At 43.9% G+C, this 19,340-nt stretch overlaps 1 protein-coding gene across 9 annotated transcripts in view; it reads right to left on the bottom strand.

The window, feature by feature from the left end:
- Positions 1–19,340, bottom strand: part of sfxn2 (sideroflexin 2) — a 125,232-nt gene that overhangs the window by 32,989 nt on the left and 72,903 nt on the right. For 5 of the 9 annotated variants that reach the window (XM_080205910.1, XM_080205908.1, XM_080205911.1 and 2 more), the window contains 2 exons: positions 7,348–7,395; positions 4,892–5,424 (listed from right to left, as the gene is read on the bottom strand). In XM_080205910.1, the coding sequence (XP_080062036.1) occupies positions 5,325–5,424; positions 7,348–7,395 (148 nt within the window). In that variant the 3' untranslated portion in view covers positions 4,892–5,324. Of the gene's footprint in view, positions 1–4,843; positions 4,863–4,891; positions 5,425–7,347; positions 7,396–19,340 lie in introns of those variants that run through there. The other 4 variants (XM_080205914.1, XM_080205916.1, XM_080205915.1 and 1 more) reach the window with 3 other exon arrangements.

The following is a 19,340-nucleotide window of genomic DNA, read 5'->3' as shown; positions in this document are numbered from 1 at the left end:
CTTGACTACCCCTTACTCCTGCCTTTGTTTTCCCTCCCACGATCCACCACTTATACACAGCCAGGAAACAGATTGTCCTTATTATCTGCTGGCGGGGCGTTTAATTTGGAAGGAAAGGTAATTCCGGTGAGTTCACTTTTTAATAAGAACATAAGAAATAGAAGCAGGAGTAGGCCATCCAGCCCTTCGAGCCTGCCCCGCCATTCAATAAGATCATGGCTGATCTGTCGCTGCTCAGTTCCACTTTCCCGCTTTCTCCCCATAACCCTTAATCCCCTCTCTTATCAAAAACCCATCAACCCGCGTCTTAAAAATATTTAGCGAGGCAGCCTCCACCACTTCAACGGGCAGAGAATTCCAGAGATTCACCACCCTTTGAGTGAAGAAGTTCCTCCTCAACTCCGTTCTAAACCGCCCCCTTTTTATCTTGAGGCTGTGCCCCCTAGTCCTACTGTCTTTTTTGAGCGGGAAGAGTCTCTCCACCTCTATCCTATCCATCCCATTCATCATCTTATACGTCTCAATGAGATCTCCCCTCATTCTTCTAAACTCTAACGAGTACAAGCCCAGTTTATTCAGCCTCTCCTCATAGCTCAACCCCCTCAACTCCGGTATCAGCCTAGTAAACTGAATGGAGATATGCTTCCCAATATTAATCAGCAGGAAACTCGATCCACCTTTAACCTGCCATCCAAGTTGGGAAAACAAAATTCCAAACGAATTTCCAGCTGGCAGGACACTGACTTTCTCCAACTAAATTTTTTCCAAATTTAGTGCCTCTGCCCAACATAATTCCCATTGCCGGCTGGAGCAGGGAATTCCACTCAATGATTCTTTGGGTGGGATTTTGGTATCTTTTTGCAAAGGGTTATCTCAGGCAGGGAAAGTGGCCAGTGACCTGCCAGCTGCCAGCTTGTCTTGCTGTAACCTTAAACACTTTGCCAAAAAAAGGGGAAGCTCCCATGAAGTCATTCTGGCAGGGTTTGATTTTTAAATGATCAGGGTGCCGTTCTTTAAGGGCAAAAATTTGTGCTATGGTGACGTGAAGGAGTTACTTCTGAAGTAATGGAAGCAAGAGGGGGAAGGTATGTAGCCTCACGGAAGTTGTGGACTCTCTAACAGCAATTTCCTTTCCCAGACCATTGTCGTTACCAGCCTCAATGACTTGCTCATCTGCTCCAAGGGATTTATAAACCTTCAATCCAGTTATCTTTTCAAGTACGATCTCTTTAAATTTCTTTTAGTTTCTCAGTTTCACAAGTTCATTGGTCACTGAGTACTTCTGGGAGATTTTCTATACTTTACACTACACTTTATATTATTGTTAACAATGCCTACCAACGCCTCTACTTTCTCAGAAGACTAAGGAAATTTGCCATGTCAGCTACGACTCTCACCCACTTCTACAGATGCACCATTGAAAGCATTCTTTCTGGTTGTATCACAGATTGGTATGGCTCCTGCTCTGCTCAAGAGAGCAAGGAACTACAAAAGATCATGAATGTAGTCCAATCCATCATGCAAGCCAGCCTTTCGTCCATTGACTCTGTCTACACTTCCCACTGCCTCGGCAAAGCAGTCAGTATAATTAAGGACCCCACGCAACCTGGACATTCTCTCTTTTACCTTCTTCCGTCAGGAAAAATATACAAAAGTCTGAGGTCACGTACCAACCGACTCAAGAACAGCTTCTTCCCTGCTGCCATCAGACTTCTGAATGGACCTCCCTTGCATTAAGTTGATCTTTCTCTACACTCTAGCTATGACTGTAACACTACATAATGCACGCTCTCGTTTCCTTCTGTATGAACCGTATGCTTTGTCTGTATAGTGCGCAAGAAACAATACTTTTCACTGTATGTTAATACGTGACAATAATAAATCAAATCAAATCAAATCTTCAGTGAAAACAAACGCAAGGTAATTGTTTAGTTCCTCCGCTGTCTCCTTGTTCCCCACTGTCAATTCTCCTGCCCTCATTTGTAACAGGCCCACATGTGTCCTGGTTAATCTTTCCCTTTTCACATACCTAAAGAAGCTTTTACAGTCTGCCTTTATGTTCCTCATTGGTTTGCATCCAAATTCGCCTTTTCCTTAATCTGTTTATTGATTCTCCTTTGTTAGGTTTGAAATTGCTCCCAATCTTTAGGTTTATTGCTTTTCCTGGCATCCTGATAAGTCACTTTCTTTAACTTTTTTCATTAACCGTGGTTGATTTACCTTTCTCTTTGTGTGTTTGTGCCTTTGAGGAATGTATATCTGTTGTAGATTGCATAGTATCTCCTTAGAGATTAGCCAATGCCTGTCTACCGGGAGATCTTTTAATGTATTTCCCCAATCCACAATTGTCAACTTCCCCCACACACCTAAACAATTTACTTTCTTCAGATTTAAGACCCTAGTTTCAGAATGAATCATATCGCATTCGAACTTAATGCAAAAATCTATCATATTGTGGTCACTATTTCCCAAAGGCTCCTTTACAGCAAGGTCATAAGTTAGCCCTTTCTCATTACACAATACCAACTAATCTGATTCCTAGTTGGCTCCAGAAACCCATCTCGTAGTCACTCCAAAAACCCATCTCATAGACATTCCAAAAGCCTACCTCAAAATCACTCCAGAAAGCCCCCCTCCAAAGCATAAACGCTGATTTGGTTCACCTTTGGGTAAATTTACCAGTGGTGCCTACAGGAATCACTGACAATTTGGTCCGTTAACCCCAGGCAGGACCAGAAAATCCCATCACCAGTTTGTGTGTGAATTGAAGTGGCCTGTTATTATTGTACTACCCACATTACACATACGTCTAATTTCCTGATTTATATTCTTGATTTATAACATTTACACTTTGATGTCCTGTAAACAACTCCCACCAATGTTTGCTACTGTTTGCTATTCTTTAGTTCCACCCAAACTAATTCTACATCTTGATCCTTCAATCTAAGATCCTCTACTACTGATCTCGCCCTTTAATAAGAGTATTACCCATCCTCCTTTCCTTTCTGCCTCTCCCTCCTAAATGCTGGATATCCTTGGATATTCAGATACCAATCTTGATCACCATTGGGCCATGTCTCCGTAACAGTGGTTACATTATACATTTACCTCAATTTTTGCATTCAAATCATCAACTTTTTGCGAATGCTCCATCATTCACACAGGATGCCTTAATTCTGCTTTACAGCATCCTTCTCTATTCTGAAAACAAAGTTGGAAAACAGATGAAGCATAGGCAAGGATCAAATAGGACTTCATCTATCTTCTATTTTTGCTATCTACTTTTATCTTTGCCAGTTTTGTTTCTCTCAGATCCAAGCATTCCCTCGGGTTCCCATTTCCTAACAATCTAGTTGAAACTCCAGCCGTTGCTCTGAGTTCAGATTTCTGCAGCTGGTGACACTTCCTTCACATGTAATCGCCTAGCTCGCCAATAATGTCCATGACTTCCCACCTACTACAGGACATGAATTCTCCACAGCTGACCTGCCCTGTAATGCCTCAACTTTCTTCACTTAGGTTAAATTTATTATACTTTGATTTACTCATAACTTTACTTTGTTTGGCCTTAACTTAATAAACCTTACAACTATTGATAAATTTACAAGTGCTGATAAATCTGACTAATACTTAACCTACTTTAATTGCAATAAATCTTACTTAAAGTACTTCTTTGCCCCATGAACCTGATTCACTACTCACTTGGTCTGCGCCTCACTCTAACTGCTTTTTAGATGATTGACAAATCATTGCCACCACCAGGCATTTCCTTGTTTAACAAAGTAGTCCAACTTAATTGAAAATTGTTAGTTGTATGTCAGAGCCTTACTCTTAATCCTTATTTAAACCTGAAAAAGACTTGCTAAAACTTGCCGAATACACCTAATTTGCTACTCACTTGGTCTGCATCTCACCCAAGCTTAGTCTTCTGATTCTGCCTCCCTTACTCTTCAGGGCTAACCCCCCTACACTTTGAAATAATACCATGAGATCTTCATACTCACCTGAGAAGGCCTTTATTTCTCTAACTCATTCTTGGGACATAGGTGTCGCTAGCTGGCCAGCATTTATTACCCATCCCTAGTTGCCCTTGGAGGGCAGTTGAGAGTCAACCACATTGTTGCGGCTCTGGAGTCACATGTAGACCAGACCAGGTAAGGACAGCAGATTTCCTTTCCTAAAGATCATTAGTGAACTAGATGGGTTTTTCCGATAATCGACAATGGTTTCATGGTCATCAGTAGATTCTTAATTCCAGGTATTTTTTATTGGATTCAAATTCCACCATTTGCTGTAGCAGGATTCGAACCCAGGTCCCCAGAACATCAGTTGAGTTCTGGATTAATAGTCTAGCGACAATACTACTAGGCCATCACCTCCCCCTCCCCTTTAATGTCTCATCGGAAAGATGGCACCTCTTAAATTACAAAATGCTTGCAGTGACGCACTGGGAGTACTAGCCTAGATTTTTATACTCAGGTCTGTGCAGTTCAGCTGAATCCAAGATGAGATTGTTACCCACTGAATCATAATCAACATGTAAACATGTGTGAGGGAAGGCTGTGTGTGGCCATTGAGAGGATTTGGAAAGGATTCACAAAGTATGTATTCAAGCAGTCTGCAATCAACCTACGCATATAATTAACAAGGTGCCTGATTGAGGTCTTTAAAATTATGAAATGGGTTGAAAAGGGACAATTTGAAAAACCTCAGAGAATACTGGAAACACTCAACACGCCAGGCGGCATCCGTGGGGAAGAGCAGCAGTCAACTTTTCCAGCATTGCCTGTTTTAATTTCAGAGTTGTCAGAGAATACACAATACTTTGCTTGTATTAGTGTTTGATTTACGGACCCATCATCCTGTAACAAGACCAAGATAAGACAATGAATGTGTCGCAGTGTAAAATGTTTACTGCTCTCTCATACTCTTTTCATTTACAACTGGGAAAATGCCAGAGAACATACTAAACGTAACTCGACTTCCAAGAAATATGCAGCTATCTATACGTGCATCCATGCAACGATCTGGTTCAATTCAGTCTGAGGTTTCTCAGCTTTCTGTGCGTGTGAAGTGAGTTTTCCTTCTTCTGCCAAGTCACTATGTTGAAAAACATTAACAGATGGTAAACACATTGGAACGAATGGCCCAAATGTGACTCTTTAGTTTGATGGGATATCAACAGGAGGCAATAGTAACAGGAGCTTTAGACACCATCGTGCACATGGCTTTCCCTTTGTGTTATCGGCACCCTTGATTATGTACAGATATGTTAGAAAAGTAACAGAGTCCTCGACTCTTCATAGGACATCACCTGCTCAAGCTTACAGCCCCTTGTTGAAGTAGACACAGTTCACTTTGTCTCCGTACTTTGTGATTATTGAGTCCCTCAGCTCTGGCTCCAATTTAGAAACTGTCATAGAACTGTAGAAAAACAGAGAATGTAAATCTTTCAGAATGCAGCCGTGTTTCCACAACAACGGTTAGGGTTCAAAGCTTCCCCATCTGGATGAGAGTTTAAGACGACAATTGAAGCATCATCAGTCATTCAGCAAACAGATGAACATTTCAATCCTAATTTGGAAGCAACCCAATTAAGATCCTTTTTCTGGTCAAGTTGGTCACACACCTCAATATTCCTCCCTCCACACGTACTGTACACTGTACACACACCTCAGTATTCCTCCCTCCGCACGTACTGTACACTGTACACACACCTCAGTATTCCTCCCTCCGCACGTACTGTACACTGTACACACACCTCAATATTCCTCCCTCCACACGTACTGTACACTGTACACACACCTCAGTATTCCTCCCTCCGCACGTACTGTACACTGTACACACACCTCAATATTCTTCCCTCCGCACGTACTGTACACTGTACACACACCTCAATATTCTTCCCTCCGCACGTACTGTACACTGTACACACACCTCAATATTCCTCCCTCCACACGTACTGTACACTGTACACACACCTCAATATTCCTCCCTCTGCACATACTGTACACTGTACACACACCTCAATATTCCTCCCTCTGCACATACTGTACACTGTACACACACCTCAATATTCCTCCCTCTGCACATACTGTACACTGTACACACACCTCAATATTCCTCCTCCTGCACGTACTGTAACACACGCACCAGGGGAGGGGGTGCAAATGGCTGCACCCCCACCCCCTCCACCACCCCCAGAAGCAAACTCGGCCTGGAGCACACTTCCCACCGCAGCAGAACCAACCAGACCATCTGGCAAATAACACACAAAAAAAACCAAGGGTTCCTCAGCCATACCACACTGCGGGTGGGCTAGATGGTCTGCCAGTGAGACCTAGAGCCTTTGCTGGGGAGGACGTTCCACTCTGAGGAACTGCTGCTTCATATAAATAGTAGGCAGCTCCAGCAGTCCTGGCAGTGCCCACTAATGTACCTTTGCCACCCCCAGGACTGCAGGCAGGCCTAAGGCAGTGGCCCACAGGGGGAGTTTATGGTGCGGAGCAGTGGGGGTGGGGTGTATTACAGAGCTAAGAAGCAAGGGGGAATACTATCTTCAGGGAGGCTGCCTCTCCATGTGCGAAGGCACCCCCTTCCTTCCACTCCAAACTGCCTACCCACCTCCACCCAACCGTCCATGCCAGTGTAATATTGCAGTTATCTGGCATGGTCAGAAGCTTATTTATTACAAGTCGTCTTACATTAAAACTGCAATGAAGTTACTGTGAAAATCGCCTAGTCGCCACACTCTGGCGCCTGTTTGGGTACCCTGAGGGAGAATTTGGCACAGGCAGTGCACCTAACCAGCACATCTATTGGACTGTGGGAGGCAACTGGAGCATCCGGAGAAAACTCATGCGGACACAGGGAGAACCTGCAGACTGTGCACAGACAGTGATCCAAGTCGGGAATCGAACCCGAGTCCTTGGTGCTCTGAGGCAGCAGTGCTAAGCAGTGTGCCACCATTGATAACTATCTGACCGATTTCCCTTTGTTATGGTTTACAACTGCTGGAGGTAGACAGGGTGTGGGGACCGATGTTCTGATGGTCACCTGCACCCGGTGCTATGCAAGAACAGGGTGCTGTGCCCACGTGTAACGCTGCTGTAATTTTCACAAAGATCCTCGCCTCCCTCCAGCAATCTGGTGTTGATTTCAGGCAGTGAGAAACCGCGTTCAATCCAGGCTCATGGGTTTTCTGGGCTGCTCAATGGGTGGTCTCAAATACCCCTCCGGCAACACAATACCAGCGCTTCTTTTTAATACATCAACCGTAATAAACATTGGAGTTTGAAAAAGCAACAACTCTTAAGTAACCTTCAGAGAATTAAATAGTTAACTTACCACCTCTGAGTGAAAAGGGAACATGCAGCAGGTACCATGAAGATCAAGCTGTGGGAAAAAAAAACTAAATTATTTCTATTCATCTTTCTAAAAATATAGATTTACAGCATCAAGGTTACAGAGCAAAACCATTAAAATGATGGTAACTTCCATGCAATACAATAACAAATACACACAAGATCGTAACTTTGTTTTCATGAAATCCCTACAGTGCAGGTGGAGGCCATTTGGCCCATTCAGTCTGCACTGACTCTCCAGAAGTATCTTACCCGGCCCCCCCCTTCTCTCTGCTACCCCCACAATCCCTCAAAGTTATCACAGCTAACCCACCTAACCTGCACATTTTGGGACACCAAGGGGGATTTAGCACGGCCATTCCATCTAACCTGTGCATCTTTGAACTGTGGGAGGAAACTAGTGCACCCAGAGGGAAGACATGCAAATGTGGGGAGAATGTGCAAACTCCACACAAACAGTGACCCAAGGCTGGAATTGAACCCCAGTCCCCGGCACTGTGAATAACTCCCACTAACCACTGTGCCACCCTATATAAAAGAAGGCCATTTGGCCCATTGAGTCTGCACCGAATCTCCAAAAGAGCATCTTACTCAGGTCCACACCCCTGCCCTATCTCTGCAAGCCCACACAATTACCAGATTAATCCACCTAACCTACACATCTTTGGATTGTGGGAGAAAGCTGGAGCATCCGGAGGAAACCCACGCAAGACACAGGAAGAACGTGCAAACTCCACAAAGTCTAGAATCAAACCTGGATCTCTGGCACTGTGAAGCAGCAGTTCAGTGCCACCGTGCTGCCCCTAATAGGAAGGATCAGGCCTTTTCTTAATTTTTCACAGGATATGGGCATTGTTGGCTGGGCCAGCATTTTCATTGCCCATCCCTAATTACCCTTGTGAAGGTGGTGGTGGGCCACAGCAGTCCACGTGGTGTAGGTTCACCAACAGTGCTGTTTGGAAGGCAGTTCCAGGATTTTGACCTAGTGAGAGTAAAGTGAACTATAATTCCAAGTCAGGATGGTGAGTGGCTTGGAGGTGAACTTGCAAGTGGTGGTGTTCATATTGCATCTACTGCCCTATCCTTTCAGGTGGTAGAAGCTGCACATCCAGAAAATGCTATCAAAGGAAATTGGTGAATTGCTGCAGTGCATCTTGCAGGCTAATTTTAGTACTGATACCAGCGTGCGTTCCTCACAGACAGCGTGGGTGACAATTCATAGAATCACAGAAACCCTACAGTACGGAAGAAGGCCATTCAGCCCACTGAGTCTGCACCGACAATAATCCCACCCTAAGCCCTATCCCCACAACTCCCACGCATTTACCCCACTAATGCCTCTAACCTACATATTCTGGGGCACTAGGGGGCAATTTAGCGCGGCCAATGCACCTAACTCACACATCTTTGGACTGTGGGAGGAAACCGGAGCGTCGGGAAGAAACCCACGCAGACAGTGACCCAAGCTGGGAATTGAACCCAGGCCCCTGGAACTGTGAGGCAGCAATGCTGACCACTCTGCTACTGTGCTGCCCCAAGTTCATCAAGGATTTCAAGGACAGTCAATTGGGAGGCCTTTTAAATGGACTGGTTGTGTGTTAAAATGGAAAGGCAGCAAAACTGGTGTTCTGAAAGAGTGAGATGACTGAGTTGTAGGATCAGCTTCACCTGAGTCCTATTAGAATGCATGTGTTATCTGAGTTGGAAGATTGTGTGTTCAAATTCCATCCCAGAGGCTTTGAATACAATAGCTCAGTGCAGTAATAACAAAGAACAAAGAACAGTACAGCACAGGAAACAGGCCCTTCGGCCCTCCAAACCTGCGCTGCTCATTGGTTCAACTAGACCATTTGTTTGTATCCCTCTATTCCCAGTCTGTTCATGCGGCTATCCAGATAAGTCTTAAATGTGGGAGTGCTACAGTGCTGGAAGTGTCTTCGCCAGGATAAAATGTTAAACCATCACCCTGTCTGCCCTTCAGGCAAACACAGAAGATCCCATGGCAGCATTTCCAAGAATAGAGAGTTATCCCTGGTGTCCTGACTAATACTTATCCCTCACCACAAAAGCAAATTATCTGGTCGTGCTCACATTGCTGTTTGTGGAACCTTGGATAACTGTTGGATACATCCAGGAGTTCCAGGGCAGGTCAGGCTGATGTATGCACAAGAACATAAGAACTAGGAGCAGGAATAGGCCCTCTTTTTATCTGGATAGACGCATGAACAGATGGGGAATAAAGGGATAAAAGTGGTTGGTTCAGGCCTGTTCCTGTGCTGTACTGCTCTTTGTTCTATCTGGCCCCTGGAGCCTGCTCCGCCACTCAATAAGATCGTGGCTGATCTTTCCGTGGACTCAGCTCCACTTACCCACCCGCTCACCATAACCCTTAATTCCTTTACTGTTCAAAAATTTATCTATCCTTCGCTTAAAAAACATTCAACTAGGTAGCCTCAATGCTTCACTGGGCGGGGAATTCCATAGATTCACAACCCTTCGAGTGAAGAAGTTCCTCCTCAACTCACTCCTAAATCTGCTACCCTTATTTTGAGGCCATGCCCCCTAATGCTAGTTTGGAAACAACCTCCCTGTTTCTATTTTATCCGGTCTCTTCATAATCTTATATGTTTCTATAAGGTCTTCCCTCATTCTTCTGAATTCCAATGAGTATAGCCCCAAATATAAAATTTGAAAAATGCTATGAAGCTGCTTGTCCAATCAGAGGCTAGTTTCACCTGCCATAGGCTGCTGATGAGCCTATGAACAGTCAACCCAATGAGACATGAGCCTTTGATTGGACAAGCTGTAGTCAGCAGGAAGATAAATCCTCAAAGACCTAGACCAGGGATGGAACAAGAGAGTGAGTGTGAGTGTGAGTGTGAGTGTGAGTGTGAGTGTGAGTGTGAGTGTGAGTGTGAGTGTGAGTGTGAGTGTGATTGATTTATTATTGTCACAAGCAAAGTATTGTTTTTTGCTATGCAGAGAAAACATACTGTTCATTAGAGTACATAAGGGAGAAAGAAAGAAGAGGGTGCAGAAAATTGTATTGCAGTCATAGATGGGGTGTCAAGAAAGATCAGCTTAATATATGGTAGGTCCATTCAAAAGTCTGATGGCAGCAGGGAAGACGCTGTTCTTGAATTGGTATTTTTTTGTATCTTTTGTATCTTTTTCCCAACGGAAGAAAGTGGAAGAGAGTATGCCCAGGGTGTGTGAGGTCCTTAATTATGCTGGTTGCTTTTTTGAGACAGCAGTAAGTGTAGATGGAATCGATGAATGGGAGGCTGGTTTGCGTGATGGACTGGGCTGCGTTCATAATCCTTTGTAGTTTATTATGGTCCAGATCAGCCATACCAAGCTGTGATACAACCAGAAAGGATGCTTCCTATGGTGCACCTGTACAAACTGGTGAAAGTCACACCGGACACATCGAATTTCCTTAGCCTCTTGAGAAAGTAGAAGTGTTAGTGGGCTTTCTTAACTATAACATTGGCATGGAGAAACCAAGACAGGTTGTTGGTGATCCAGGCACCTAGAAACCTGAAGCTCTCGACTATTTCTACTCCATCCCCATTGATGTAGACAGGGGTATGCCCTCCACGATGATTCCTGAAGTCGATGAACATCTCCTTCTACTAATATTTACTAATATTGAGGGAGAGATTATTGTCGTCACACCATTTCACCAGATTCTCTACTTCTTTTCTATACTGTCTCGTCGTTGTTTGAGGTGCGTGTGCATGTGTGAGGAGACAGGGTGAGCGTGAGTGTATCAGTGAGTGAGCATATGTACATGTGTGTGTGTGAACCCATATGTGAGAGTGAGTATGTGTGTGCATGTGCAAACGAGAGTGTGTGTGAAGAGACAATTTGTGTGTGTGTGTGTGTGCACACATGCGCAAGCATGAGTGAGTGCGTGTGTGAGTATGTCAGTGAATGAGTGAGTGCGGCAGTGATTGTGTGTCTGTGTGAGATATAAGATTCCAGCTCTGCAGCAATATTCCTAATAGTCAACAAATGTGAGCAAAAGAAGCAACATCCGTCTCATTAAAATGACACAACAGGCAAGAACAAAGAAAGAACAAAGAAAATTACAGCACAGGAACAGACCCTTCGGATCTCCGAGCCTGCAGCAACCATGCTGCCTGACTTAATTAAAACCTTCTACGTTTCCGGGGACCATATCCCTCTATTCCCATCTCATTCTTGAGTACTTTGTTCAGTAAGATAACTTTTTAATTATAATAAATGTATAAGAAATAGAAACGACTTATAAATTTCTTTTTGTGTATTTGTACCTATTGTGCAAAACAATCACATTTTTATGGTTTAACTCAATATAATCAGGGTATTTCTTAGGGGTTCCTTCAACACCCTTGTGAGGTCAGACGGGCTTATGTACCTGCCAGCAGGTATGGGGAATAATGGCCAGGATCCCCATTCCTAAACCATGTCCAGTGTTTGAAGTGTGGGGTCTGTGGGGATGATTGGGTTTTTAGGTGATGTAATTGCTAATGGTTTCTATGACAATCACTGGGTGGAATTTTACCGTCTTGCCCTCCACGGGACACGGATCGTGCAGAGATCTGTTGACCTCAGGTGAAATTTACCGGTCTTGGGGGGCGAGTGTAGCTGGAAATTACCCTCCATTGTCTCAGCCGGACAAGGTAGAGCGAGGGCATCATTTTCCCTAGTGGGGAGAGTACACAACAAAACGGCATAATCTTAAAATCAGGAAGCACTTCTTCACACAACGGAAACCTAAAACTTTCTCCCTAACAATCCAGTTTAGGCTGGGGTGAAAACTGAAAGTTCTGGTAAGATTATTAAGGGTTACGGAAGCAGCACAGGTGCACAGGGTTCAGATATAGATCCGATAAGAACTAACTGAATGGCAAACAGGCTGGAGGAGCTGTAAGGATGATCATCATCCAAGGATCACACATTATTAAATCTCCATTTGGTTACCCCCACAAGGACACAACATGCTTTTAGGATGAGACCGCAAAGCGAGAAACGGAAGAAGAAGAAAGTGTTTGAAATAAACACAAATCACCAATAGTGTGAATGCAAAGATCTACCACACTGCTGACGTTGTTGAATTATATTTGGACAAGGCTTTTGTCATCTGTAACTGATTCAAACAAGGCTTTCAAATTTTCCAGGCAATCTATCATCTTTAACATTTTTATATAGTCATTATGGTACTGGTTTAACAAGCCAGAGGTCAGGAGTTGAAGCCCCACATTAGAAATTGGGTCAGTTGCGGGCTGGCAACAGGAAATAAAATGACCATAAAAGCCACTGAGCTGTCCTAATAAAAACTAAGTGGTTGATGTTTGTCTGAGTGAAGGGAACCAGCTACCCTTCCGCCGATCTGGACTGGATGTGGCTCAGTGCCTGGGTCAGAAGGTCAAGATCAACTCTAATTACTTGAGCATAAAGTTCTAAGCTGACACTCCAGTCAGTGAGGGGGCACTGACGTGTTATCTTGGGATATGTTAAACCGAGACTTAGAATCCCTACAGTGTAGAAGGAGGCCATTCAGCCCATTGGGTCTGCACCGACCACAATTCCACCCAGGCCCTATCCCCATAACCCCATGCATTTGCCTCAGCTAGCCCCCCCTGATACTGAGGGGCAACTTGACATAGCCAATCCACCTAACCTGCACACCTTTGGACTGTGGGAGGAAACTGGAGCACCCGGAGGAAACCCACACAGACAGGAGAGAACGTGCAAACTTCACATAGACAGTGACCCAATCCAGGAATCAAACCCAGGTCCCCAGCACGGTGAGACAGCAGTGCTAACCACAGTGTCACTGTGCCACCTTGTCTAACAGAAGCTGTCTGTTCTCACAGGTGAATGGTGTTCTGGCCAATATTTATATTTGAGTCTGTCAAATATTTGCTTATTATCACAATGCTGCGTGTGGGAGTGTGCTGTGTGCAAACTGGATCTGATGTTTCCTTCATTACAACAGTGATTACACATCATAACATACTTCACTGGCTGTAAAACACTTTGGGATATGTGATGGTCAAGATGAGAGCTACGTAAATGATAGTCTTTCTTTAATACTGCTGAAAAAGTGACTAGCCGTCAAAGCTTTTCATCGTGCACTTACCAGGACAGATGCAAAAATACCAAATTTCAAAGGAATCGATCGACGATTTCTACTTCATTAAAAAAAAACTGCTGATTGCTGGTAAGTGGACTCTGGTCAAGGTCCTGCTTGGAAGATGCACCAGTTATCCTCCAAACTTGTGTTTAAAAAAAAAAGGCAAGTCCAACACAATGCTATCGTTAAGCCACTGCAAAACTCTGAACATCATGTCCAACAATAGACATGATTCCACAATTGGACATCACTTGCTGAACAATCCCATGTGTGCTGAGAATTATACTAATGACCAATTGAAGGTTATCAGTCAGGTTCACAACGTGGCTCACTTATGCTCACTATTCATACTCAGGGCCCTATCCACTGTAAGTGGGAAGGACACATTCAGGCATAATCCCATGGTAAAACCTCAACCAATTGGAGTTGACCAGGCTTTTGGAACTCCTGATGATATTGCTGTAAGTTCTTTCGTACTCAGTAGTGTCTAAAGGTCCGTTTTTATCATAACGTGAAAACCCAAGACGTAGTCAGCAAATTTCTCTATGGTCACGTAGCTGTTGATGTTTCCTTTTTGATTACCGCACATCCCTTCTCTGTATTTGTTAACGTTAATCTGTAATAGACAGGAATGTATTTTCCACCTCTCTGTACCTGAAAAGATGCTGTCTCCAATCCTATAGACGGTGTGTCCACTACAATAATTGGTAGGTAACTGCAGAATCATGGTGTAATAATATCTGATAACATCAGTCTCTTCTTAGTTTGTTCAAATGATTTGTGATGTGCCTCTTCTTAACACTTGGTGTTAACAACTAGCATATTGGCTGGTATAGCGCTGTTAAATTTTTAGAAAATTTCCCACTTGATTCATCATTCCCGTGAACCTTTGTAACTCTGAAATGTTCCTTGGAGCTAGATATTCTTTTATTGCCCTGGATCAACCTTTACTCCTGATTCACTCACTATGGGACCTAGAAACCTGACTGTTGGTTGTGAAAACTTACATTTACTGTTCAGTGTCAATCTTGCCTCTTGTTGTCTCCTCAACACTGCTCTCACTCTCGTGCCATGCTCTGTTTGAGTGGACTCATGTGTCAACACATCATCCATATGGTAAACAACTCCTTGCAAGTCTTCTAAGAGATTTGACATTGTACTTCGAAAGGTCTCCGTGTTGTTGTTATTCCAAAGAGTAACCAGTTAAAACTAAACCTTCGGAATGGTGCTATGAAAATCATGAGAAACATGAGCTCCTCTTCTAGGTGACATTTGCCAGAATCCACTAATAGTGGATATACTAGTTTAGAGAATAATGAGATCTTCCAGAATTTAGTCAAGCTCCCATCTACCATTGCATAGACCTCTCTTTCCACAGTTTTACCGAGTGGTGTGGGGTCAATATATACTCTTATGGAAGCTTTTGGCTTTGGAACCATTACCATCCCTGTGCATTAACTTATTGGCTTTTTTACGGGTGAAATTACTCCTTGTCTTACCACCTTGTTCATCTCATTCTATACCTTTGGAAGAACCTTTCTGGGTGTGTTGGTTTCACACGTTGGTTTCACTTGTGAGCTGAGTGTTCTATGACTCGTCATTTTCAACTTACCCAATCTTGGAAACAACTTTGAGAATTCAACTCTGAACTCTCCCAATTGATGTTCACCGCTAGTTATTTCTTCTTACTTGCAAATTAGATTCAACTCCAAACATGCCTTTCTACCAAAGACTGAACAACTCTGATCTTGAATTACATACAATACTCAGTAATTACTTTCTCTTTGTGCTTTAGAGTGGATGTTATTCTTCCAGAACCTTTAACTGGTCTTGGTCAATGTAGCTTTCTGCAGGATGGTTCAACATCTGAAAAAGCAAACGTCCATTCCAGTACCTAATCTGAAAGAGTATCTTGTGACCTATTGCCAGGATTTCTGCACTCCAATCATTTCTACTCAATTCTTTAATCTCCCCACGTCTCAAAATCTTGTGAATCTTCTTCATGGACTCTGTTCCTATGTAAAACCTTCCCTTCTTGAGTATCTGCCCATTTTTTCTACTTTGACACTTTGTGAAAATGTCCCATCTTTTTACACCAATGGCATTGCCTGTCTTTGGCAAGATAATCCCCCATGCCTATGTCTCTTCTTTGTTACGCAGCAACTGCTAGCCTGGGCTGTCTCAACAGTTTGTCTTGTTGCATCTGTCCCTTTCATTCTATTTTCCTTTTTTATATCCAAAGTATTGAACTGTATCTGTTTCTTGAGATTTGGACTCTCTCTTTCTCTATCAGTTGGTCTTGCCTGCTGATCTCAGTTTTTCTACCTAACTCAATTGCCTTCATGAGTTTCATGTCATTTTGTGATTGCAAATAATCTGACAATACATCATCCACTGCTCCAAAACTACTGTCACAAACTTGTTTCTCTTTCAGACACCATACGCAGGCTTTTGCTAATTAATACAAATCATTAGTAAATGAGTCAATGCTTTCCCCATGTCTCCATTTGTTGAGCTTTGTGTATTCCACGATAATGTTCTTGCAGAGATTGAAATACGTCTCTAATGCAACAATCCTCATGGATCTGTAGGATAACTAGGATGTTATCTGCACAGTCATCCATTGTGCATAAAGATGTACCAGGAACATGAGTCTATCATTCAGCCCATTGAGTCTGCTCCTTCATTTAATATAACCATGGATGACTTAACACTTCAATGCCTTTTCCACTCTGTCGTAAGGTCAGAAGTGGGGATGTTTGTCGATGACTGCACAATGTTCAGCACCGTTCATGACTCCTCAGATACTGAAGCTGTCCATGTTTAAATGCAACAAGATCTGGACAATATTCTGGCTTAGGTTGACAAGTGGCAAATAATATTCACACCACACAAGTATCAGAATGGTTGGTAATGGTCATCAACAAAAGACATTCTAACCGCTGCCCCTTGATATTCAATAGTGTCACTGAATCCATTGCCCTTGCGTTACCGTTGACCCAAAACTCAACTGGACTCACCACATAAACATAGTGGCTACAACAGCAGGTCAGAATCTAGGAATACTGCGGCGAGTAAATCACCAAAGCCTATCCACAATCTACAAGGCACAAGTCAGGAGTGTGATGGAATACTCTCCACTTGCCTGGATGGATGCAGCTCCAACAACACTCAAGAAGCTTGACAACATCCAAGACAAGCAGCCCATCAGATCCACAAACATCCATTCCCTCCACCATCGATAGTAGCAGTGTACTGTCAACAAGATGTACTTCAGCAATTCACCAAAGATCCTTAGTCAGCACCTTCCAAACCCTCAACCACTTCCATCTGGAAGGACAATGACAGCAGATACATGTGAATACCACCATCTGCAAGTTCCCCTCCAAGCTGCTCATCATCCTGATTAGGAAATATATCACCATTCCTTCGCAAGTCGCTGGGTCAAAATCCTGAAATCCCCTCCCTAACAGCACTGTTGGACAGCAGCGCTCCAGATGGCAGCTCACCACCACCTTCTAGACAGCAACTGCATTTAAGGAGCGTCTTGACAAATATATGAATAGGATGGGAATAGAGGGATACAGTCCCCGGAAAGATAGGGGCTTTTAGTTCGGTCGGGCAGCATGGTCGATGCAGGCTTGGAGGTCCGAAAGGCCTGTTCCTATGTGTAATTTTATTTGTTCACTGGCTGGCCAGTGATGCCCATGTCCCACGGATGAATAAAACAAGATAGGTTTCACAGTCTGGTTCTGATGCAAGCCCCAATGCAGAGCAAAATCTAGCAAATCTCCTGTACCGTTCTGGCTATGCTTCAGCCTGATTTAGGCCTATGACTCTCTCAAAATGCTCTTGTAGGAGTAGGGACTTCTCTAATAACATTTTTCTCACTCTCACCACCATGTATTTTGAGTTGTCAGCTTGGCATAGTTTCAATAAATTCTCAAAGACTGCTGGCTGCACAACACAAACATTATTGTAACATGTTTACAGCTACAAGAACACACGCCACTAACATGTAAAACACAAGGGTGACAAGCCAAGCACCTTCCTGCCAACTGCCAAGCTGTCACCCATAACACGCAATTCTTAAATAGACGACTAACAGCCAATTGAGTTTGTTACCAAACCAATTAACCCATATAATATGCTGCCTATGCCATGGTATGGTTGGCATTGGTAAGAGGGCAGGAGCTGGCAGGTCATTTTGTAAGTAAATGAGGAGGAATGGTGGTTATGTCCTTTGGGGAATGTCTTCTGCATATTGGGGACAAGCCAACCCCCACCCCGCGAACCCCAGGCCCCCAACTTGGTCCTCTTTGCCTGGTCTCCAAACCCCTGATTCCTCTCATCTCCTTCCCTGAGCTACCCGATCCTTCACCATCCGAAAACGCAGACTTAACTCTCACTGATGGCCATGTCCTCTTCGCTGGCGGCCACGTCCTCTTCACTCTGTCGCATCAGCAACAGAGTTCCAGTGCTGCTGGGACTGCTAGAGCTGCTTGCCAATCCAACTGGCTGGCAGCTCCCGTGTTTGGGACTTCCTTCCACTGAGAAGCAGAGCTCTCACTTGTTCATGTCACTGCTGTGGGGTGGCCTTGTTTAGCGCCGGTTGGCTGGTGTCCAGTATTTTCACCGGAGGGGACCAGCAATATGCCACCCCCTGCCCCCCCTCCACAATTCAGTCCATCAGATTAGCGCGAAGATAAGCCATGATTTCACTGAATGGCGAATCAGACTCAAGGGGCTGAATGGCCTTCTCTTGTTTGCAAATTCCAGGACAGATTCTTTTGCGATTCCTGAGAACGAGATGACTGTGCATGAGTGAGAAGCAGGAGGCAGCCAAAAGACAAGACTATCCAGCCAAGATCCACAGCTGATGCTGATTTTGGTAGGTTTTCAGTCGCCGCGTAAAACCAACACCCAGACTGTAACCAGCCTGCGTGGAGCAGAAAGGACTATCCACAAAATTGTAACTACAGAATTATAGGGGAGATTTTCTGTTGAAAAACCTGGGTGGGGCTGCAGGATCCGATCACCATTGTAAAGAGACGAGGACAAGATTGGATTCAATTGTGATGACCTTTAGACCATAAGATGGAGAAGCAGAAGAAGCCATTCAAATAGCTTGTAGGTCACATGAGGAAAATGGCACTTAAATAAGGAAGAGAAGAGAATGGAAGGAGAAGATTAAACAATAACTTGTCATGTTTCTTTAGCTATAGGGGAAGAGAGGTTCAAAATTCACTTTTTCAGGGGAGGTGATGGCCTAGTGGTATTATCGCCAGACTATTAATCCAGAAACTCAGGTAATGATCTAGGGACCCCGGTTCAAATCCCACCACAGCAGACGGTGGAATTTGAATTCAATTTAAAAAAATCTGGAATTAAGAATCTGTTGATGACCATGAAATCATTGTCGATTGTCGGAAAAACCCATCTAGTTCACTAATGTCCTTTAGGGAAGGAAATCTGCTGTCCTTACCTGGTCTGGTCTACACGTGACTCCAGAGCCACAGCAATATGGTTGACTCTCAACTGCCCTCTGAACAAGGGCAAGTAGGGAGGGCCAATAAATGCTGGCCAGCCAGTGACGCCCATGTCCATGAATGAATTTTTTAAAAAATGTGAGCGTTGCTGGCTAGACCAGCATTTATTGCCCATCCCTTATTGCCTCAAGAAGGTGGTGGTGAGCTGCCTTCCTGAAACGCTGCAGTTCATGTAGTGTAGGTACATCAACAGCACTGTTAGGAAGGGCATTCCAGGATTTGGACCCAGCGACAGCGAAGGAACAGTGATATATTACCAAGTCAGGATGGTGAGTGGCTTGGAGAGGAACTTTCAGCTGTTGG

This window comes from Carcharhinus amblyrhynchos, chromosome 17 (genome assembly GCF_965287045.1).
Source record: "Carcharhinus amblyrhynchos chromosome 17, sCarAmb.v2.hapA, whole genome shotgun sequence".
In the NCBI taxonomy this organism is placed as follows: domain Eukaryota; kingdom Metazoa; phylum Chordata; class Chondrichthyes; order Carcharhiniformes; family Carcharhinidae; genus Carcharhinus; species Carcharhinus amblyrhynchos.
This window is presented reverse-complemented; position numbering and strand designations above follow the sequence as displayed.